Below are 24171 nucleotides of genomic sequence, written 5' to 3' on the forward strand. Positions count from 1 at the left end.
GAGGGACAGTTCACAATGTGGTTTTATTCGATGTGTCTTTTAAAGACAGATGCCAACCTAGATTCTTCATTGATGACTGTGATGACATGGTCTGCCATTAAAAAGCTTTCAAGTCTTGCAATATGGATATGCCAACGATATAGGAATTAAAATTTCTGAGACCAGAAGAGAAACCTCAGCATGAACAGTTAAAAAAAGTTTATTCCGAACACTGAAAAATCTTGAATATGCCCCTTTAACTGCAATTTACAGAGGCATTTTAGAACATTTCAGTAAAATAAACATTACAGACTCCTGACTTGGATGTATGTGAAAATTACCTTCTTTTGTAACTGATTATTTTGTTAGACTGGAGGGTGAAAAAGCAGATTAAAATGGAATATGAAACAAGTGTTAAAGTCAAGCAATAAAATCAATAGTAATTATTCTGGTATCAATAGGAAAATGGTAACAAAATATTTTCAGATCATACCAAAAGCAGCATTTTATTAAAAGGAAAAAATAGGGACTTCCTTGGTAGTTCAGAGGTTAAGAATCCACCTGCTGGGGTTTCCCTGGTGACTCAGTGGTAGAGAATCTGCCTGCCAATGCAGGAGATACAGGTTTAATCCCTGACCCGGGATGATCCCACGTGCTACAGAGCAACTGTTGAGCCTGTGCTCTGGGGCCTGCGGGTCGCAGCTCCTGAGCCTGAGTCATAACTGCTGAAGCCCACGCGCCCCAGAGCCTGTGCTCTGTACCAGGAGAAGCCACTGCGGCAAAAAGTCGTTGCACCACGAGTGGAGAGCAGCCCCCACTCACCACAGCTAGAGAAAAGCCCCAGCAGCAAAGGCCCAGCACAGCCAAAAAGAAGGAAAATTCGTTTTTCAAAAAGGAAAACTATAGGTCCAATATTCCTTATGAGCAACAAAAAGAATCAGCCTGCAAATGCAGGGGACACATGTTCTATCCCCCCCGCTCCAGGAAGAGTCCATGGAGCAACTGAGTCCATACTCTAGAGCCCACGCTCTGCAATGGGAGAAATCGTCACACTGAGAAGCAGCTAGAGAGTAGCCCACACAGAGCAATGAAGACCCAGCGCAGCCAAAAATAAAAAATAAATAAGCAAACCTCAAATATGAACAATGGACAGGCTTTTATTTAGCTGAATCATTCAATTAATGAAGAGGAATAAATCAAATAGTTGCAAAATGTAAACATTTCCTCTGATTTATTGGGGAAATAATGATGTTGACAAATGTTGATGACATTGTGATGAGAAGGAAAACTTGAAATGTCCTAAAATGCTTCAGAGATGGAAAAAAAAAAATGGGACAATTTGGACAATACTAAAAATTTGCCTGTTATTTTCCATCATGACTTTTGAGGCTACATTATCTTCCTGTTGTTGATGTGGAAAATGATGTTAAATATCATTGTCTTATGAAAAAGACATCAGAAAAAAAAAAAGACATCAGAGTATACAGCCAGAAACGTCAGAGAGACATGTCATAAGAAATGTATCTGGCAGTTAATAAATCACATTGTTTTTCTGGATTTTGTGATATTTGCGGTATTGTTTTGTTTAATAGTTATTTGTTTGGTTGTGCTGAATCTTAGTGGCAACATGTGGAGTCTTAGTTGCAACCTGGTCTGGTTTCCTGACCAGGCCGGGAACCGGACCCCTGCACTGGGAGCGTAAAGTCTTACCCACTGGACCACCAGGGAACTCTTTGTTGCTTTGTTTCGTTGTACTTCCTCATTCTGACAAATGCTAGTTTTCAAGTCTGATTTTGCATTTTTCTTGAAGACGGCCTACTGGATTACGTGAGCTTTGAGCCCCGTGAATCAGCCCCTGCCTGCAGGTGTTTCTGAGTCAGGAGGATAAACAGGAATAAGTAGGAGGGGATTTTTTGATAGGGATCAGAAACTGGCTGAAGGCTTTTGAGGAAAAAGAAGTAATTTAATGGACTCAAATGACATATGATGTTTCACGCTCTGGGCTGGGGCTGTGGGGCAGTGCTCGCCTCGCGCTGCCTCCAGCCGGGCTCAGCTCCCAGCACAGCCCTCCCTCACCCTCCCCTCTCTCTGCCCTGTTGCCAGGTCTTCTTGTGGGCACCCTGGATGTGGTGCTGGACTCCAGCGCCCGGGTGGCCCCTTACCGTATCCTCCACCAGACCCAGGACTCGCAGGTCTACTGGACAGTGGCGTGCGGTAGGTGCCTTGAATCACCAGGGGTGCTGGGCAGGGCCTGACCCAGAGAGGGAGGAACTCAGCCTACTGAGAATCTGGTGCTGCCCTTTATTCAGACAGCACAGGCCAGGCCAGCATCCACCTTAGGAAGGCAACATGGCTATGCACGGATGCAGGGCAGGTGGAGGTGAGTGTCACGAAACCCTGTGCCTTTCCAAGGGCTTGGCCTTGGGCAGTGTCCGAGTTCTGCTAACCTTTTGACAAGATGATACTATTGATCATTTTTCATGTACTACATAATTTTTTAATTCACCTACTCACTAAAAGTTATCTGTAAACCCAAAAACCAATACTTGTGATTGTGAACATCTGTTGAAGTATGTGTGTGCAGAGCAGTGAAGAATTTGAATCACCAGACACACAGGCTCCCCGCTGAGGTGGAGCAAGCCACCTCTCTGCCTTCTTGTTTTAGCGGTCAAACCATGAACATGTCTCCTTTTAGAAATCTAAGCGCTGTGCTTTTCATGTTTTTGAGTTACCTGTTGATGACTCTGCTGTTTAAAATGGCCCCAAGTATAATGCTAAAGTGCTGCGTGGCGTGTGGTGCTTTTAAGGGCAAGAAGCTGCGATGTGCCTTAGGGAGAAAATATGAGTTAGAGGAGCTTCCTTCAGGCGTGAGTTACAGTGCTTCTGGCTATGAGTTCAGTGCTAGGGTATTAAAAGTATGTATTAAATAAGATGGCTTTAAGCAGAAAGACATAAGACAAAATAGTATTTGGATCAGCTGATGAAAATGTCGCGACCGGAAGCTCACAGGAACTTAGCCCTGTAGCTCCCCTGGGAGCAGTATCAGCAAATTCAGTGTTCTAGGAAACTCTGTAGAACACAACCACTGTGAATAATGAGAATCGGCTATAGTTGTCCTAAGAGGAAATAGCCACCCTCCTGAGAATCCAGGAGGAAGTCCCCTTTCAGCGGGACCAGCCTGGCTGAGGTCCCTGGGATTGAACAGCAGTCATAGCTGGCTCTCAGACAGCACGTCCTGCCTGCCAGGTATGTGAAGCTCCCAACAACTCCATAAGGGAGAGTGTTGGTTTCCCCTATTTTAAAGCTGAGGAAACTGTGCCCAGAGGGGTTAATAAACTTGCCCAAAGTCCCACGGAGCTCTAGATCAGACCCCGAGCGCCTGTGTCCAATGCTCTCTGTGCTAGCAGCCAGGGTCACTGCTCCCCAGGGTAATGTTTTTCCTTGGAGACCTGAGAAGGCGTAATGAGAATGTTCACAGCTGGACTGCAGCTATGGGGACTGGGATTGGGTACAGGGCACCCTGAGCGGGGCACTTGCAGGAGCCAGCGGCTGCCTGTGTGGGGGCGCCCAGGGCAGTTGATGTGTGCCTGGGCCAAGAAGAGCTGCTTCGTGCTGAAATGGGTCCTCAAGGTGCTCATCTGCACCTCAGGATCCTCCTTCTCAGAGAGTGCATGGAGAGGGGGCAGTGGCGGTGTGAGCAGCCTCTCTGCGGGAAGAGAGGCGTGCGGTTGCTCCGGGGGCCTGTGGGAAGCCCCCAGGGGAGGGGTGCGCTGCACTGGGGAGCTCCTGCCCCGGCCAGGCCCCTGTGCTCGTCTGCCTGTGCCGCTCTGTTTTTGCCCACACGGCTCTTCAGTTCTCCAACACCAGGCCCCTCCTCACACCTGCCACTGAATCTTGACTCCTTAGCTCGCCATTAAAGGACTTTTCCCCTTTAAATTTTAAGTACTATTTCTGTTTTTTCAGAACTTTTTGTGAGTTATCTTTTTGATTCTTAGAGCACCTCAGAGACAGGTACAGTTATTTTCATTTTATAGGATGAAGCTGAGGCTTATCCTCAGCTTAGGTTGAGCATGTAGCCCAGAGCCACCTCACTGGAAAGTAACCAAACCATAATGCTAATCCAGGCTGCTCATGCCCTCAAGGAGTTACTCGTCTGGCGGGAGAGCTACAAGGGGCTTCCCTCGTGGCTCAGTTGGTAAAGAATCTGCCTACAATGCAGGAGACCTGGGTTCGATTCCTGGGTCAGAAAGATCTCCTGGAGAAGGAAATGGCAACCCAGTCCAGTATTCTTGCCTGTAGTAATCCCATGGACAGAGGAGCCTGGCGGACTACACTCCATGGGGTTGCAAGAGTCGGACAGAACTTAGCAACTAAACCACCACCAAAGGACTTTCAAGATCTGCTTGCCTCCATTTCTTCCTCCCCCAGCTCACACCTGGCCTTCAGCCAGACAAGACACTTGCAGGGCCTGAAGTCCTTCACCACAGCTGTCCTGCTGATGTGCCTACAGCATCCCCCCGCATCCACGTTGCCTCCCCCTGCTCTGTTGAGCACCTGCCTAGATGTCACACTGTATAGAAGCTTTCCCAGACTCCCCAGAACCACGTACCGCTTCTCCCTCCCTTGGACCTGCCAGGTCCCCAGCAGCACTTTTGCACTGAAGGCTTGCTGCTCTCCCACCAGACCAGCAGCTCCGAGAGGGTGCAGGCAGCCTGGGTTAGCATTATGGTAGGTCACTTGCCAGCGAGGTGACTCTGGGCAACATGCTCAACCTAACTGTGCCTCTGCTTCATCCTATAAAATGAAAATACCTGTACCTGTTTCCAAGGTGCTCTAAGAATCAAATAAGATAATTTATAAAAAGTTCTGGAAAAACAGAAATAGCACTTAAAATTTAATTAGCTATTACATTTTTTATTACCAGTACCCGGCATAGAGATAGTTTCAGTATTTACTTGGTACTAAATGATTTCCTAAAGGAAATCAGTCCTGAATATTCATTGGAAACACTTTGGCCACCTGATGCTAAGAACTGACTCGTTGGAAAAGACCTTGATGCTGGGAAAGATTGAAGGCAGGAGGAGAAGGGGACAACAGAGGATGAGATGGTTGGATGGCATCACTGACTCAATGGACATGAGTTTGAGCAAATTTCAGGAGTTGGCAATGGAGAGGGAAGCCTGGTGTGCGCTCATGACTGAGCAACTGAACTGAACTGAAATGAAGATCCAGTTGCTTTTAACTAATAATTCTTTTGTGTGAATATGTGTAAATATTTATAATTAAAGTTCAGGCAAATCCACACAGGTATAGTGAAAAGATTCCTTTGTTTTAGGTTGCCAGCAACATGTGTGTGAGAGTTGCATCACATGCAAATTCAACCTTCACATTCAAATATGGGTTCTTAGCAAAAAAAGCAAGCAAGAAAGAACTCCCTTCTCCTAACAACTAGGCCTTGGCCTCTATGCAGTAGGGAAAGGAGGCCATAATAGATATGCAAAGAAAAATGAAAAAAAAATAATAATTCATGGCTGATTTAGGAACTTCTATTTATGGTTATCTCTTGCTATAATCATCTGTTGTTACGCTTATCGTCATGATTATCACTGTTAGTGTATGATTCTGGGTTTAATCGTCTTCACATGGACATTCTCCCACAGACCGTGGGAAAGGGTCTTTCCACGCTGTTGCTTGTTAGGGTGGTGAACTGCTTGGGTAAATGTAAACAAACAAAAGAAATCAACCCTAACCAAGACAGGCTGGACTGTGACTCTGGAAGACAGAGTTTGAGCAGGTAGCTGGGCCAGAGGAGATGGCAGGGACCAACTCGGCCTGGCCGGAATGGAGCCAGGACGGGGTCTTCAGCTGGTAGAAGAGTTGTGGCCAGGCAGGAAAGGATGGGGTGGCCAGGGATCTGTGGGTCGCCCACAGTCATGCGAAACTCGCGTCTCTGCTACAGCCCCCTCCATCCGAGTGTGTGGGCCTTCTCACAGCCACAGAGACAGCGGGGCCTTCTGGGTGCCTGCAGTCGGCAGATGGTCCCAGGACACTGGAAAGGAAGCAGAGCCTTCACTCCTTTCCTTGTTCTTGTGTGAATTCATTTAGAAAAGAGTTGCTAAATGCAAACCCCCTGCCAGACACATGAAAACCCCCCAAAACTGGGGTGCCAGAGGGATGGGGAAGAGACTTGCCTCATTCTTTTACTTCTCCCGAGGCCCCTTTTCCCAGTTCCCTGATAGAGGCAGAGAAAGCAGCTGCCTCAGTCTTTGGGATGGCACTGGGCTGCCTCTGAGTTTTTCCATCTTCACAGGGCCTGCAGTGCCCTCGACAGGCCCTCTTCCTAAGGAGGACAGGGACCTCCCTCCTAGGTGAGGCAGACCCTGGGGGCCAGCTAGCAACTGAAAGAGTCAAACGGGGGTGAAACAAAGGGTTCCTGGAAGAGACAGGATCCAGCTAGGATGTGAACTCGGGGGAGGAGGAAGAGCAGTCAGAGGCCTGGATGGGGCATCTGGCTCGGAGAGAGGGAGGGGGCCTCTGGCCCAGCAGGAGACCAGCCAGCCAGGGAGCTGGAGTCCTGCAGGAAGCTCCCGCTGCCGCCTATGGAGGCCTAAATTCTTGGGAGAACTGCAGTCACTTAGACCAAGTCTGACTGTCTGGCTAATCAGCTACACGTGGAAGACCACATTAAGTCCTTTTGTCTCAAAGAAAAGTAAGTAAGCAAATGTGCACGTGTACAAACTATTTCTGGGAGGACACAAGAATCTAGCAGTGACTCTTGCTCTTGGTGTTAGAGGGCAATGGAGGCTTTACTTTTTTCATGACTATCTGAATTTTTGTATTTTGTGTTTTTATCAGTACCATTTATGACTTTTGTTACATACACACACATACACACACACACGCACATATATATATGGAAAGAGTAGACAGGTGAAAGATAGTAATCTTTTTTGTATAGCAAATTAGGTCACCCATTTTAAACTCTCTCTGAGTTTACGTTTAAGTCCTGGTGATTTTGTGATTTTCCTTTTCTTTATTCCACCAAACCACCCCTAGGTTCTTCCCGGAAAGAGATCACAAAACACTGGGAATGGCTGGAAAATAACTTACTCCAGACGCTGTCCATCTTTGACAATGAGGAAGATATCACCACCTTCGTCAAGGGCAAGATACACGTAAGACTCACTCTCCATACTGGTTCCGCCTCCCTTCTTTGGGCTAGCAGTATTCACCTATGTCATCCTCTGTAAACTTCAGACAACATGATATAGTTCTTTCCTCCATGAAGCAGAGATGGAATGGAGTGTCCAATCCTGCTCTCTTGGCATTGAAAGGGGCAGGTGAACTCGTTGTATGCAGGCCTCATCTTCTGGCCAGCCACCAGAGTCTGACTAAGCATAGCTGGGAGTTCCCATCCCCTTAGAGAGTGTTAGAACAAGTATGCAGATATACAGCTCTGTGACTAGTTCCTTGGCCAACAGAGGAAGAAGTTGGAAATGACAACTGATTATTAAAAATAATATGAAGTATATTTCTATCATAAAGCTAACATTACTTCAAAATGCACAGATATTTTGACCCAGCAGTTGCATTCCTTGGAATTTACCCTAGAGTGTATTCATATGTGCAGAATGACATATGTATCAGGATGTTCCCTGAAGCACTGCCAGGGAACAGTGCCTCCCAGTCCCGTGTTAAGAGGGAAAGCAGCTGTTCTTTCCTTTGCTAATCGAGAGTGATCATACTTGCTAACATAATACTTATTTTCTATATGAATACTGTACTGAGCACCTTATATTCAGGGGACTTGATCAGTCATATGTGATATTCTTAGTGGAATATTTTACAGGTAGCAAAATAATTATGAATGTGTAAAAACTTACCATGGCGATGTTTAGATTGTTTCCCCTTTAGGGAATAATTAGCATTATGAGCATTTATCTGAGAATGTATGTGTGTGAATCTGCCTCTTTTTCTTTCTGGTGGTTTATTGCCTTGGCTTAGATTCCTCAGAGGGCCCTTACTAGGTCAGAGTTTATGATACAAGTTTGCTTTGGGCAAGCCCTCGTGACTTCATAATGCCAGAGCTTCCTAGACCTGGGCAGATAGCACCGAGAGCTCCTCAGCAGTTCTCTGTGTGCCTTGGGGTTGGTTAGGACAGGACCTGTGTTGCCTTTCTAGTTCCAGGAAACTAGGCAAAGAGAGCAGAGGCAGGCCTTCACTCTCCTACTGAGCCAGCTGGGCAATAATAGCAATAACAGCAACATTATGGAATGCTTCCCTCATGCCAAGCCCAAACAAACTAACCAACAAAATAGACCAAAGTTCTCGATGAGTCAAATTAAAAATGGAAATTAGAAAATGTTGAGGTGAGGGGGCTTCCCTGGTGACTCAGTGGTGCGGGGTCCAATTCAGGAGACACGGGTTTGATCCCTGGGCCAGGAGGAGTCCACGGGCCACGGAGCAATTGAGTCCTTGCACCACAGCTATGAGTCTGTGCTCCAGACCCCGAAAGTGCACCCAGGGAGGCTCCGAGCTGCAGCTGCTGAAGCCCAGCCACCCCAGAGCCTGTGCTCCCCAACAAGAGGAGCTCCTGCAATGAGTAGTCCTCACAGCACGACTGAGGAGTTGCCTCCACGCAGCAACGAAAACCCAGGGCAGCCAAAAATAAATTAATTAATTAAAAATTATTTTTTACAGAAGAGAAAACGTTGAGGGAATTCCCTGGCAAGCCAGTGGTTAGGACTCAGCACTTTTACTGCTGGGACCCTGGTTTAACCTCTGGTTGGAGAACTAAGATCCTGCAAGATGCATGGTGCCACCAAAAAAAAAGAGAGAGAACTGGACAGTTATAGAAATACTACTGTATATCAGAACTTGGGAGATGTAGTAAAAGCAGCACACAGAAGGAAATGTAAAGTCTTAAGTTTTATGTTTTATAATGACGTGATAAAAAAGAAAGGTGGGAGTTGGTGAGCCAAGTGTCCAGTAAATTAGAAGAATTCCAGAGAAACCAGGAAATTAGAAAGACAGAAATACAATGATCACAGAAAGATTTACTATTCACCCAAGACTCTATTATCCACCAGATTATAGTTGGCATTTTTTAGCAGTAAAATATTTTTTGATTAAGATAGGTACCTTGTTTTTTTTTTTTTTAGACATAATACTATTACATATTTAATAGACTACAGTATAGTGTAGACATAACTTCTATATGCACTGTGAAACCAAAAAAATTGTATGACTTGTTTATATGTGCTTTACTGCTATGGTTCAGAACCATACCAGCAGTATCTCCAGGGTATGCCTGTAACAAAGGGAAGAAGTTAATTTCTTGGAAAATAAAGAAATGATACAGAAGAACAACAAATCAAAAAACAGATCTAAAATATAAATAAACCTGTGGCAAAAGTGATACAGGACGAAAGAAAAAACCTCAAGCCATGTTGGGAATGAAATATTTAAAAAAAAAGCAGAGTTTAAAAAAAAGAAAATGCCATAAACAGCTTTACACCCATAAATTATAAGAATTAAGACAAGATGGACACTATTAAAATAATGTTTTAGTTTCCAATTGCTATTGTAACAAGTTACCATAAACTTAGTGATTTAAAACAGCAGAAGTTCTTAAGGCTTCCCTGGTGGCTCAGTGGTAAAGAATCCGCCTGCCGATGCAGGATACATGGGTTCGACCCCTGATCTGGGATTGTGTGCCGCAACTATTGAGCCTGCGCTCCCGAGCTGGGAAGCCACAGCTACTGACGCCCGCGCGCTCTGGAACCCGTGCTCTGCAGCAAGAGGAGCCAGTGCAGTGAGAGGCTCGAGCACCACAGCCGGAGAGTAGCTCCCGCTCACTGCAGCTGGAGAAAAGCCTGACAGCAAGAAGACCCAGGACAGCCAAATGTTTAAAACACTAGTTTTAAGTAAGCACAAGTTTCTTATCTTACAGTTCTGCATGTCAGAAGTCTGAAATGAAATCTCATAGGCTAAAATCAAGGAATTAGCAAGATTGATTCTTGGAAGCTCTGAGGGGAGAATCCACTTCCTTGCTTTTTCCAGCTCTTAGGAACCTTGTAGGGTTTCCCTTTACTGACTCAGCAGTAAAGAACCCACCTGCCAATACAGGAGACACACGTTCAACCCTCGGTCAGGAAGATCCCCTAGAGACGGAAATGGCACCCCACTCCCAGTATTCTTGCCTGGGAAATCCCATGGACAGAGGAACCTGGCCGGCTACAGTCCAAGGGGTTGCAAAGAGTCGGACACGACTAAGCGACTAAATAGCAACAACAACAGGAGCCATGCATTTCGAAGTTTTTGGTCCTTAACTTTCTTTTTAATGCCAGCAGCATTGACGTCTTGATTGACTTGTTTAATCAATTAGTACCTCTCTTTCAACTCTTCTGGGAATTGGGATGTAACATCTTTAGTGTGTTAGTCTCTCAGTCATGTCCATTTCTGCAACCCCATGGACTGTAGCCCACCAGGCTCCTCTGTCCATAGAGATTCTCCAGGCAGGAATACTGGAGTGGGTTGCCATTCTCTTCTCCAGCGGAACATCTTTAGGGGGGCTGTTATCTAATCTGCTACATAATAGAACTGAAACTGAGACAAAGAAATAGAAAACTTGAATATGCCTAAAACTGTTAAAGAACTTAAATTAGTCGTTGAAAATCTACCCAGCGATCGTTAGGGTGCACTTCTGTCAGCTAGCAAACAAAACCCGAGTCCTGGGGGCCAGGCGGTTCGCTCCATCGGTGGGGACCAGTACTCCAGGCCAGTGGGAATGCACAGAAAAGTGCAAAGCGGCCTGTCAGCCCCTTTGCTCCCTGCTTGGGGATCTCCCAGGTGCAGCTGAAGGAGTGGGGGCACCCGCTGAGACCCAGGAAGGGGGCCTGAAGGCCAAGGTGCCAGTGACGTCCATAGGCTGTCTGCGCTGTCTGGCGCTCACTATTCCGCTGGTGAGGCCCCTTCTCCAGCCTCCCAGTAGGCACGCTGGAGGGCAGAAGACAAAGGTGGGGCCTTGGTAGTGAGGAGGGTGCTCAGACGTAGAGCTCGCTTCTGCAGCAGTGCTCTGGGGAGACAGACAGGCAGCTTGAGAGAGAGAGATGTTGGGGTTGCAGGCACAGTGGTGCTGTCTGTACGGAAATGGAGATGCTGCTCTTGGGTCCTCACCCCAGCTCCTGGCTGTATTTCCTACTCGTGGAGGCAGGGATATGAGGCTGCCAGGAGGCTCCGTGGAAGCATCAGTCTGGGCCACACCACTTGCCTTGAATTCCTTTAGCTTATCGAGTAGTCATACCCCCTGGAAGATTTACGTGTACATTTTGAGCCAGATATACTAAGAACCTGTTGTACCCCCGGGAGGTTTGGCTCTGTGGCCCAGGGGGATATCTCTGGGCACTGTGAGCCCACTAAAGATGCTGGCGGGACATAGCACTGACACGCCCTGAGCTGGGTGGGCCCTGCAGCTGGCCCGAAGGCCTTGAGCAAGGGCCAGAGGCAGCAGCCACCTGGTATGGGGAGGAGGGGGAGTGTCAGATACAGAACATCCTTCAGGACACTGGCATGAGGAATGCCCTTCATAGAACAGTGCCACAGCAAGATCCCATTTGGGCAAAGAAGGAAGGGAAAGAGCAGATGTGTGTATTTGCTTAAAGGTGCATCAATGCCAGCCTGTTTGGGAGAAAATCAGCAAAGTGGTTACAACAGCAGAGGAGATGGAGACTCCCTTCTCATTGAACTCCCTTTTCTACTATTTGCAATTTTTTTTTGCCATGTTTATGTATTATATTTTTCAGGTATTTACATTAAAATAACGAAAATGTAAATTTGAAAGTCTTTGCTCTGAGCTAGTAGAGAGAAAGAGCTCGGGGAGTTAGGGGAAGTCGCCTGCTGTGTGTGGCCAGAGCAGCTGTCTGGTCTTCCTGCTCGTGGCCCTGGGTCAGTGTCCAGGAGCCCCAAGTGCCGCTGACTGATTCCCTGTGTCCTCCTCCAGGGCATCATCGCAGAAGAGAACAAGAATGTGCAGCCCCAGGGAGACGAGGACCCTGGGAAGTTCAAGGAGGCCGAGCTGAAAATGAGGAAGCAGTTCGGGATGCCCGATGGGGAGAAGCTGGTCAACTACTACTCCTGTAGCTACTGGAAGGGCCGTGTGCCCCGGCAGGGCTGGCTCTACCTGACCGTCAACCACCTCTGCTTCTACTCCTTTCTGCTGGGCAAGGAGGGTGAGTGCAAGCAGCACGGGCTCCCTGCGTCACCCCCACCCTCCCTGCCCCAGCCTGCAGCTGGTGCTGGCATCCTCCTCTGCACTCACCCTCCACCTCGCCTCTAGAAAGTGCACCTCCTCCCCAGACTTCCGGACTTCCTGAGGGCTCAGCCTCCTCAGCCCCCAGATATTCTGTCCCCACACAACCACCAGAGTCTCCCCAGAAGACAGTGACCCATGAGCAGAATGCCCAGACTTGAGCCAAACATCACCTGGCCCTTGGGGGCTTCTGTCATGTCTGCGTCAACCAGCACAGCTCTTCACATGGTGACTTTCTACACAGGGCCTCCCCTCTTTCACGTAGAACATACCAGCGCCCCCCTCATCCCTCAGCGGCTGCAGGTTCCATGGGGCCTTAGATGTGCGCCTCTGCATCCACCTGCTGTGGGGCCCTCTGCCCAGGAAGCCCTGGCCTCAGGACAAAGAGCAGATGCCCAGCCAGCGCCCTCTGCTGCCATGTCACCCCCGGAAAGCAGCCCCAAGGCTTCAGCTGCTCTCCGTGTTCCCTTTCCCGGGCCCAGCGCCCAGCCATGCACACGCTTGTCCCAACCTCACCTGTCTCTCCTGCCTTCACATCTGCTCACGAGGCAGGGCCAGTGTCCTCTCTGTGCCGGCCACACCGTGTTGTGACTTGCCCCCAGAGCAGGACACTCCCCTCAGGTGGGGCTTTTCAGGTCCCGGGGCTCAGCTCGCTCACCTCTGCTTGTTCATTCATGCCGTCCTTCAGCCATTCTGTGGGCAAACCCAGGAGGTTCTTGGGACTGGGAGCTGGGTCAGCCCCGCACAGCCGGGCTCGGGCTGGGCACAGCGGGGAGTCAGGAGCCGGCTGCCCGGCCCTGCAGCGGGCTTGCCCTCATGCCGTGTCTGTCCCCCCCGGCGTCCAGTGAGCCTGGTGGTGCAGTGGGTGGACGTCACACGGCTGGAGAAGAACGCCACACTGCTCTTCCCTGAGAGCATCCGCGTGGACACGCGGGACCAGGAGCTCTTCTTCTCCATGTTCCTCAACATCGGGGAGACCTTCAAGCTCATGGAGCAGCTGGCCAACCTGGCCGTGCGGCAGCTGCTGGACAGCGAGGGCTTCCTGGAGGAGAGGGCGCCGCCCAGGCCGCCGCGGCCACACAGGAACATCTCGGCGCTGAAGCGGTGCGTCGGCCCGGCCCGGCGGGGACCCGCCCTCCTCACCCGGCACAGGCACCCTGCGTGGGAGGGGGCCCGCTGGAGGGTGGTTGCGGTAGTGCACGGAGGGCAGGAGCCTCACAGAGGCATCATCCTCAAACCTGCCGCTGACGCGGAGGGAGTGCCTCATGTATCGCTTCTCCAGCGCCGGGGCGGGGAGCGCTCGCGGTCTCCCGAGTCTGAGACAGGAAGCTGGGGCCCCGGTAGACAGAGTAACTCGCCCCCGACCCCCGGCCCTTGGCGGTGAGTGAGCGCCAGCGGAGCCCAGGACCGCCGCCCACCGCGGGAGCGGGGGTGGCCGCAGTGAGTCCCGGCTCAGGGAGCGCAACCGCCTTCCCGCCGGCCGGTCGGCTCGGCTCAGGCCCCGGGCGAGCGCCCTGCGCGGGTCTGAGGCCCTGCCACTGTGTGTGGGAACCAGCAGACCGAGGAACGCGGCGCGGGCCGGCCTCGCAGAGCAGCTCTGTCCTTGCTGCTCCGTGGCAGCGTCAGGGGGCGCTCGTAGGCCAGGGGGAGCTCAGAGATGGCCGGAGTGAGAGGCACGCCCTTGGGCTCAGAGACCCCGGTCTAGGCCCAGACTTCTGCACCGTCTGGCAGGACGCTGTCCAGGGACGGCACTCGTCTCATGCAAGTGACCGGGTGGCTCTCAGAACCTCTGGGAAGAAAACAAGCAGGGCGGGACTGGGCAGGCTCTGGCACTGTCCATCGAGGGCGCCCGCCAGGCCCGGCTCAGGCTGCTGGCCGCTCCCCTGGGGCTGGGGGGAGATGCTCACAAGGGTTGGTCCCCGCAGGACGAGAAGCAGGCGGCCGGGCCCGCCTCACACCGTCATAGGCCCAGCGAGGGTGTGTTTCTCCTAAGCAACAGCACCCCGTGTTCTATGTTTTGTGAGGTTTTTGGTCCAAGCCACTCAGCAGGAGAAGGCAATGGCACCCCACTGCAGTACTCTTGCTTGGAAAATCCCATGGACGGAGGAGCCTGTTAGGCTGCAATTCATGGGGTCACTATGGAGAAGGCAATGGCACCCCACTCCAGTACTCTTGCCTGGAAAATCCCATGGATGGATGAGCCTGGTGGGCTGCAGTCCATGGGGTCGCTAAGAGTCGGACACGACTGAAGTGACTTAGCAACAACAACAACCAGGGATTGAACCTGCGCCCCCTGCAGTGGAAGCTCGGAATCGTAGCCGCTGCACTGCCGGGGAAACGCTAGCACCCCGCGTTTTCGTCCTCACTCCACACGTGCCTGTCGGCAGGCGCGTCCTGGGTTCCCGGTGGGGCCGGGTCTTCCCAGTGAGAAGCCGCAGGGTGGGCACAGGCATCTTCTGGGCACACCAGGCGTGCTCTTATTTGACCGCTCCTCTGCTGACCATACGGATGTGTGCATTTTCCTCCTGGATCATTCAATGTGCCTGTTCTATTGAACTCTGAGATCCCTGGGCACAACTTGCTCACAGGAGGACCCCCACGAGCCTGAGTCCAGTGTGGAAGCTGAGAACATGAGGCCCCCTCGTGAGTGTATCAGCCCTGACTCCTGCCCCCTTTCCCACCACCAGAGACCTGGACGCTCGAGCCAAGAACGAGTGCTACCGTGCCACGTTCCGACTGCCCAGGGACGAGCGCCTGGACGGCCACACAAGCTGTACCCTGTGGACCCCGTTCAACAAGCTGCACATCCCCGGCCAGATGTTTATCTCCAGCAACTACATCTGCTTCGCCAGCAAGGAGGAGGATGCTTGCCACCTTATCATACCGCTGCGGGAGGTGAGCCCGACGTCCTCGCCAGCTCTCCCCTGACGTGCCAGGGCACCCGGCCAGGTCCCCAGCCTGGGAAGCCCCTCAGGATTTGGTGGCATGAGCAGCGAGGGCACACGGTTCAGCACCTCCCCGAGCACGTGTCATCCACCAGGCCCCATGGGGTGTAGGGTGCACTGGATGCCCGCTCAAGGGTCACCCTCACCTGGTGGGAAGACAGGGTAGGCTTTGGCCTGCCCTCAGCACTCACACTGGTACACAAGGAAACCTCAAAAAGGACCCGCTGGGTCAGCCCAGCGGCCTCCTGCAGGTGAGTGTCCCTTGGTCCTGCCTTCTTGGGTCTTCCAGTTGGACTTTGGCATATCCCTGCTTTGGCTGGGCCTGGAGGGCACTGACCATGCCCCACCTACATCATGTCACCCTCAGAGGCCCCCTCACTGACCCCTCCTGACACCTGCCTTGGCTGGGGCTCAGGCTCTGGCAGTCATCGGAAGTCAGCTCTTAGCCTTTCAGGAGGAGGGTCAACTCTCACCCAGAAGCTAGCTCTTACCTGTCACAGGGATTTTTTTCTCTGGTTTCTTGGGCTTCCACAGTGACTCGTGGAAACAAGGCCATTTGCCCTGTGCTGCAGTGAAGGTTGTAGATAGTGAGGGGGAGCACCCCACCACCATCACCCAGACAGAACGCCCAGACCCTGAGGTCAAGGATAGATCCCAACAAGACATACTGGCTGTTTAATTACTGAAGCACAGTGAGGTTCTTAAATTAGAACCTAAATCACGGTAGTCTGATTCTGTTTAAAACAGAATGATGGGACCTCCCTGGCCTTTGTACAAAGCTCTGAAGTTGTGGGTATAGTCGTGAATAGGTGTGAGGTGCTGTGCTGCCTCAGTTTCCCCAAGGGAAGTCAGAGGCAAAGACTTAAAGGAGCCACAGCTCCAGGCTGGCCCTGTGCCCCACACCCCATTTGGCACTAGGCCTGTGGGTTTGTCCTGCCTGCTGTCCCGACCTGACCCTGAGATCTGGGGGCTGGCTACAGACTCATCTTAAGCCCAGCTCCACTTCCCCAGAGGGGTCCTGACATCAGAGAGCTCTGGCTAACCCTGCAAGCTCTTGGACTGTGGCCACAGCTGGTCAGGATAGAGCCCCTTACCCAGCCCTGACCTCAGCGTCCCATCCAGGGGGCTTCCCAGGGCTTCCTCACTCAGAGCCAGCCACACTCAGGCATCCACTGTGCTCAGTCACTTGAGTCATGTCCGACTCTGTGGGACCCCGTGGACTGTAGCCTCCCAGGGTCCTCTGTCCATGGTATTCTCCAGGCAAGAACAATGGAGTGGGTTGCCATTTCCTCCTCCAGGGGGTCTTCCCAACCCAGGAATCAAACCCCTATCTCTTAGTCTCCTGCAGTAGCAGGAGGGTTCTTTACCACTAGCACCACCTAGGGCCGGTGAGCCAGAACTGCTGAGCCTGCACATGAGAGAAGCGACCACAGAGAAAAGCCTGCACTCTGCAGTGAGAGTAGCCCCTGCTCGCCACAGCTAGAGGAAGTCTGTGAGCAGCGGCAAAGACCCAGCACAGCCAAAGCTTAGTTAATTTTTCAAAAAAGAACTGGGCCCGTGACACGCATCAGGAAGTGCTGAGGGAGTGAGGGCTGTGGAGGTGAATGACTTCTTGCCTCGCTTTAGGACGGGGGCAGGACTGTCAGCCTTGAGGGAGCTGGTCAGGGAGCAGCTGGGCTCAGGCTCTGCATTCCGCCTCATCCCCCTCAGGATGGTCTTCCGAGGCTGACACCCTCACACTCATCAGCAGTGGAGAAAACGGGGCTGAGTCACGATAGGAAGCACTCAGGCCTGCAGAGCCCTGCCCCCCCTCCCCGCCCCGAGCCCAGAAGGCAGCCTGAGCCCACCGTGCTCTCGCCTTCACAAAACCACGTGGCTTTATATCCCAGGATGCAGACCCCCAGATGGTGGTTTTGGCTTCTCAGGTGACCATTGTGGAAAAAGCCGACTGCTCCAGCGTCCTGCCCAGCCCTCTGTCTATTAGCACTAAGAGCAAAATGACCTTTCTGTTCGCCAACCTGAAAGACCGTGAGTTCTTGGTCGAGAGGATCTCTGACTTCCTCCAGAAGATGCCATCCAAGCCGTCAGGTGGCAGCCGAGCAGAGAGTAAAGCCAGCATCGTGGACGCAGCCCCAGAGGTAAGGGGGCCCCCCAGAGCAGCGGGGCGGGGGCAGAGGCAGGAGGAGAGCCCTTGGGTGGAGAGGGCCCCCGCTTGGCGCTGCTGGAAAACCTCACCCAACCCCAGTCTCAGAGGCACTAGCCATGCACACAGGGCCCAGGGTCTCAGACCTCTCTGTACCCCAAGACTCCCTCAAGTCGGCCTGCCTGCCTCAAGCGTACTCCACATGAAAAGCCGGCTCTACCTGGACCAGCCACCTTCATCTCTGTCCCTCGTGAACTTCTCCTGCATTGGGAGCCACACTGCTGAGGCCTGCCCCTTTGGGTTTATTTACCTGGCATTTCTCCCTTCAGTCTTTCTTACAGGGTTACCTTTTACTGCAGTCTCCTTACTATACCAACAGTATTAATAATTCTTTAACATCAAATACTTGTGTTTATGGGCTTCCCTGGTGGCTCAGCTGGTAAAGAATCTGCCTGCAATATGGGAGACGTGGGTTCGAATCCTGGGTTGGGAAGATCCCTTGGAGAAGGGAAAGACTATCCACTCCAGTATTCTTGCCTGGAGAATTCCATGGACTGTATAGTCCATGGGGTCACAAAGAGTCGGACACGACTGAGCGACTTTCACACTTGTGTTTACATTTTCCCAGATGTACAAGTACCTTTTACAGTTTGATCAGATTTGAATTGAGATACACATAGATCATGGAGAAGGCAATGGCACCCCACTCCAGTACTCTTGCCTGGGGAATCCCATGGACGGAGGAGCCTGGTAGGCTGCAGTCCATGGGGTTGCTAAGAGTCGGACAGGACTGAGCGACTTCACTTTGACTTTTCACTTTCATGCATTGGAGGAGGAAATGGCAGCCCACTCCATTGTTCTTGCCTGGAGAATCCCATGGACGGAGGAGCCTGGTGGGCTGCAGTCCATGGGGTCGCACAGAGTCGGACACGACTGAATCGACTTAGCAGCAGCAGCAGCAGCAGCAGCACACGTAGATCATATATTTGTTACAGTGGATTGCTGTAATCTCTTTACATGTTTCTGCTCCCATCTCTTTCTCCCTCTCCCTCTCCCTTTTCTTGCAGTATTTTATTGAAGGAACTGGTCATTTGTGCTGTAGAGTTTCTCACAGCCTGGTGTTTGCTGATTGCCTCCCCTGCAAGCATTTAATGGGTTCTTTTGTGCCCTAATTCTTGTAAGTTGGTGGTTGAGTGGTGAGATCCAGCTCGACTTTTGATTTAATTGTTTATGTTGGTGCGAGGTGGGGAACCGGCACTTGTAGGCAGGATTGAGCTGTGTACTTCTACCAAGAGGTGTACAATACCTGATTATTTGACAAGCATTTCCTAAGTAATGCCCTAGGTAACTCATTAGGATTGCAAATGGGAGCACTCTTAATTCTATCATTTCTTCTGTTCATTAGCTGAAATACTTTTGTATAGAGAAACTTACCCTCATCAGCTATTTGGTCACCCTGAGGCACAGTTCATATAGAAAAGGCAGAATAAATCCTTTATTTTTTTATTCACCAGTTGTTAAAATGACAAGTTGGTTTTCTAGTATCCTCCAAATGTGACCAATTCAGCTTTTGTGTTTACTTTTTAGTATAATTATGAATTTACATATTTAAGCATCTTGATTTGTTTCCGCTCAGGAGAGGTTTTATCCTCATTCAGTCTATGACCAGAGGACAGTTGTTCAGGTGGCATGAGTCCTTTTGACATTACCGTGGCTTTGTTTGATCACTTCCTTCCTTCTTGGTATAACAAGATGTATGTGCTATTATCAGTCTAGATTTGTGAAAACACTAGAAGAGTCCATATAAAAATCCACCTGTCTGGCTACTCCAGGAAAATCAGGAGCTCTGGCATTGCAGGGCCTACATTCCCACCAGGTAGCATTGGAGCCATGAATTTTCCACCCACTAATCAATGCTCAGTAAACTATTAAGTAGACAAAGAATGGATGGGAAAGGAGCAGGCAGAATCAGTGCATGTTGGAGACTTTAAGAAAGTTTCTTAGAGGAGGTTGGGCTTGAGCTGTGATTTCAAGAAATAGTGAGGTTGGTCTGGTGAAAAGGGATGTGAGCAGGAATGTTGAACTGCCTTTTCATTCCCAGTGCCACAGATGACAGGACCTGAGCAGCCAGACTAAGCGTGGCCCCATGGCCCCTTCTGAGCACCCGCCCTTCTTCATCCAACACATTTTATTGCATTCCTGTTAAGTGTCAGATACTCTTCTAGGTACTAGAAATAGAGCTGATTAGACAAAACTCGTGCCCTTTTAGAGCTTATATTCTACTGAGAAAGACAAGTCAGTAAGGAAATAAACATTAAATATGTCAGGTGGCAGTAAGGGCCATGGGAAAAATAAAACAGCATAAAAGGATCAGGAGTGCCAGGGGACAGGAGTACTCTGATCAAGTGGTACTTGAAGGAAGTAAGGGACCAGCCAGAAAGTATCTGGGGAAAGGGCTGCTGAGAAGAGTGCAGACAGGGCTCAGGTCTGAGATGAGAGAGGAAGTGGGAGCCCAGAGCATATGGAGCCCATAGGCCTTTGTAAACACTTAGCCTTGACTCTGAGTGAGGTGGGAGCCAGTGGAGAGTTTGGACTGGAGAAGGGACGTGGTCTGTTTGTGTCGTAGCAGAGCTGCTCTGGCCGCGTGTTGAGAATGGAGTCGAGGTGCAGCTGTCAGTACAGTAGCCACAGATGGCTACTGAGCACTTGAATGGCAACCAGCCCATACTGGAATGTGCTCTAAGCATAAACTGCACGCCAGAGGTAGAAAATTCAGAAAAGAAAGAGGAGAGTCCAGTAGAAAATAGTCAAGAGACGCAGAGAGGGCAATGACAACCCGCTCCAGTGCTCTTGCCTGGCAAATCCCATGGACGGAAGAGCCTGGTGGGCTGCAGTCCGTGAGGTCACTCAGAGTCGGACACGACTGAAGCGACTTAGCAGCAGCAGCAGCAGCAGTCAAGAGATGTGAGAAACAACTGAAGCAAAGAAGATCCAATGTCTGTGAGACATAGCTCCCTAAAGATGAAAAGAAAGCCATGGAATAACAGCTGATAGAAACTGCGATTCAAGAAGCTTTCTGAATATAAAAGAAAACTTAAACCCGCCTGGTAGAAAAGCATCTTGTACATCTGGAAAATCAATATGAAATAGTATGTAATATGTACACACTGAGATATAATCTAGCAAAACTGTGGGACTCTAAAGATTAAAACAAATTCTTCTGGACAATCAGTCAAGAAACACCAAGTTATTTATGAAGGAATGGAAATCAGAGAGGCATCAGGCATTTTCATAGCAGCATTTTATACAAATAGAGCAACATTTTAAAAATATACAGTAAAAAATGCTGTGGTCCCAGGATTTTCTATCTGGGAAACTAACATTCAGGTATCAAGACCACAAGCCATCAGGAACATGCAGGAAATCAGGGAAGGCATCAGGTTTTGATGAGTCTAATAGTGAACAACCTCAGAAAAGCAGGAAACAACCAGAGAGGCTTTGGCAGGTGCCCTGGTGGGAGCACTGAGTGTGTATATGAGGTGTAGATACAAGACGAGGAACAGGTGACAAGACACGTGTGATTCTGTATGCTCTGGCGGCACAGAGTGTGATGCAAACGTGACATCAGGAAGTATGGCGAGCAGAATAAGCTCACTGACTGCCTTTTTAAGTAAGAACAAAAGTCTGTCACTATATGGCGGCAGGGGAAAGGATGGGGCGGGAAAAACAGAGCTACTGGCCAATTTCAGTATTGTCCCTAGGAGGCAGTCCAGTGTCTAAAAAGAGGGGACCCAGGGTAGTAGATAAAGACATCATTAGGATGAAGGTAATTATTAGAACATAAATGTACACTTTCTGACACTTTCTCAAGTAAAAAAAAAGTAGAGAAAGAGGGAAAGGTACAGTGAATTTAGGCAACTCTTTCCAGAAACTTTGTAGAAAGGCCAGCTGAGACCCACAGGGGTGCCTTCAGGGACTGACTTTGTAATCAGAGTGTGATGTATATGCTGTAAAGTACATGGATCCTAAAGGCACAGCTTGGTACACTTTGACAACGTGTGAGCACCATCCAGATGAAGAACGGGGAGGGCTGGTAGGGACACCAGCATGATTTCTATACTGATGGTAATGAATCCAGTGGAGAGGGGGTATCTTCTACACATGCCGGAAGAAGCTCTTAGAGGCCAGAGCGGTAGGATCTTGGGCTCAAATGGATGGAAAGTTGGGCCTGGCGTACACAGCCTCAGATGCAGGAGGGCAGGCCAGCAGGAGTGACCACGGATGGCCGTCAAATTGCTCATGCTTCTGCATGCTCAGATAAATAGTTGGCTGTAGAAGTGAGGAAGGCAGGTGGTTTGCGAGGTTGGTGCTGCAAGAATGGATAAGACAGTTACTGAGGAGAAGGAAATGGCAACCCACTCCAATGTTCTTGCCTGGAGAATCCCAGGGACGGCGGAGCCTGGTGGGCTGCCGTCTATGGGGTGGCACAGAGTCGGACACGACTGAAGCGACTTAGCAGCAGCAGCAGCAGCAGCAGAGGGAGATCACACCCAGGCAATGGATAAGGTGAAGTCAGAATGAGAATCAGAGGATCTGGGCTGCATCGTGAACTGCAAAAGGGAGCTAGGATTCTACAGATTCATATGGGGGCTAAGGATGATATTTTAGGTAGAATGAAAAAAGGCAATAAAGTTAAGGATACCTTTGCCCTGTGCTGAAAAAAAAAAAAAAAAGACAGTTACTGAGGGGAAGGAGAGAGAGACTGGATTAGGAGAACACAGGATTCCCAGGCGTGGGCTTGGGCTCACCATCACCCCAGGAACCTGTATGTCATGAGGGATGGTTATCGCTGAGGTCACATCCTTGAGTCAGTCTCCTTTCCAGCACTGAGGTTTTTGATTCTCTGCAGTGCTCTGTGGCCTGAAAGTCCATCTGTGTCCTTGTCTCTGCTGGGATCCTCGGGCCAGAAGCAGAAATCTCTGCATCAGGATGCTTTCAGTCTAGGGTCTTGCCCGTGGATTCAGACGGTTTGTCTTGAAAATGTGTTTGTAGTTGATCTAAAGTCCATTTTGAAAACACCAGTCATGGGCAGAGGACAGACCATGGATGTGAGAGAAAGAAGAAAGTGAAAGCTGCTCAGTCGTGTCCAACTCCTTGAGACCCCATGGGCACAGTCCATGGGATTCTCTAGACCAGAATACTGGAGTGGGCAGCCTTTCCCTTCCCCGGGGGATCTTCCCATGGACGTGAACCTAGCAGAATTTTCTCTTCTTTTTTCCTTTTTGTTAAAAACGTCTCTACTGAGGTAAGCTTGACGTTCGTATTGAAAGAGTACAGTTTGATGAGTTTAGAATATGTTCCCTGCAAAGCGGTCACAGCTGTGGTTCTTGTGTAGGGAGCATCCGTACCCCTGCTGCATACCAGATGGGCCACGGCCGAGGGGGTCAGAGCTGATGAGCTCAAGGGCAGAAACCCAGCTCCGACCAAAGCATGCAGAGCTCCCTGGTCGCACGCTCAGCTGCCTGTCAGCAGAGCTGGGCTCTCTACTAGACGTGCTTTTCAGCCAGGAGGTTGTCATCCCCAGTTGTGTGTGACCCCAGGATGGCGGCACCACCCTCTGCATCCTCCTTGGCCTGTCCTGACATTCCCCGCAAAGTGAGCCACATAGTACCCCCAAGCCCCTGAGCCCGGGGGCAGCAAATACTAATTAGTTTGTGGCCACCACCCCAGGCTTCAAGGGATTCCACAAAGTGTGGGGCCAAGAGTAGAGAGAGATGTGCTGTGTCCCCCCAAAAATGGGGAGCCCCTGCGGCAGCAGAAGTGGATTTGGGGAGCCAGTGATCAGTGTCCATCCAGTAGCGGTGTTCCTGCTGGTGGGTGCCCGGGGAGGGAGCTGAGGGGAGAGCAGAAAGGGCGCTCTGGCTCTGGCCTACCTGACCCTGGGCCCTGGAGCAAGCTCCCTACACAGACCATCGCCTATGACCGAGCGCTCACCTTGAAGTCAGGGACCTACAGGTGGAACCCAGACCACAAGCAGGGGACAGAAGTCTGTTGTCATCTACACTGTACTTGAAGGGGCCTAAAAACTTACTCTCTAGCCCTGCTGGGTGGAGACTGGGGGCCACAATTCCAGAAAGCCAGGGAAGAACCCTGAATATCAGGGCTTCCTTCCAGGACTGTTGTCCCTGGTGCCCCTCTTTTTTTCTCCCAGCCCCAAATGCCCCCCAGGATATTCCCAGAACCCCCCAGGATCCATTTCTCTTGTTGTTTGGCTGGAGTCCCCCTGGGGAAGGGCCTACAGCCCTACCAGGGACCTGTTGACGGTTAGAGACGGCCCATGGGCAGGGACTCCTCACACACACACCTGGTTCTGGGTCTGTCTTGCATCTCCCCTCCCGGAACCCCAGCAGCCTTGTCAGAAGCGTGGCAGACTGTTAAGGAGAGCCCAGTGTCCTGGAGGGGCCCTGGGGCTCTCTCCCGACCCTTCCCCCCAAGCTGGTCACTGTGGTCAGGGGCCTTGTGGGGCTTGGGGCCCGAGGACAGCCGTGTCTCCAGGGGTCAGCAGGGTCTGCACCCCGAGGCTGGAGCAGGAGCAGGTGCTCCCCAGGGAGCATCCATGAGTGTGGCCTATCAGGCCCTTGTAGGGGACACAGTTCAGAAGAACTCTCCTAGGAGCTGCTCCTCTCCTGGCCCTGAGCTCACGGAGAGAGGGTCTGACGGGATGGGCCCCAGAGCCTGGCCCGGGTGCCGGAGGGCAGTGAGATGTGTGCTCGGCCAGAGAGGAGGCAGGGCTG

General features: G+C 50.8%; 1 protein-coding gene across 2 annotated transcripts in view; it reads left to right on the plus strand.

Moving 5' to 3' along the window:
* Positions 1–24171, plus strand: part of TBC1D9B (TBC1 domain family member 9B) — a 40551-nt gene that overhangs the window by 1732 nt on the left and 14648 nt on the right. For both annotated transcript variants that reach the window (XM_019963707.2, XM_019963708.2), the window contains exons 2-7: positions 2083–2193; positions 7036–7154; positions 11981–12209; positions 13135–13393; positions 14977–15184; positions 17160–17372. In XM_019963707.2, the coding sequence (XP_019819266.2) occupies positions 2083–2193; positions 7036–7154; positions 11981–12209; positions 13135–13393; positions 14977–15184; positions 17160–17372 (1139 nt within the window). The remainder of the gene's footprint in view (positions 1–2082; positions 2194–7035; positions 7155–11980; positions 12210–13134; positions 13394–14976; positions 15185–17159; positions 17373–24171) is intronic.

This window comes from Bos indicus, chromosome 7 (assembly GCF_029378745.1).
Source record: "Bos indicus isolate NIAB-ARS_2022 breed Sahiwal x Tharparkar chromosome 7, NIAB-ARS_B.indTharparkar_mat_pri_1.0, whole genome shotgun sequence".
Classification (NCBI taxonomy): domain Eukaryota; kingdom Metazoa; phylum Chordata; class Mammalia; order Artiodactyla; family Bovidae; genus Bos; species Bos indicus.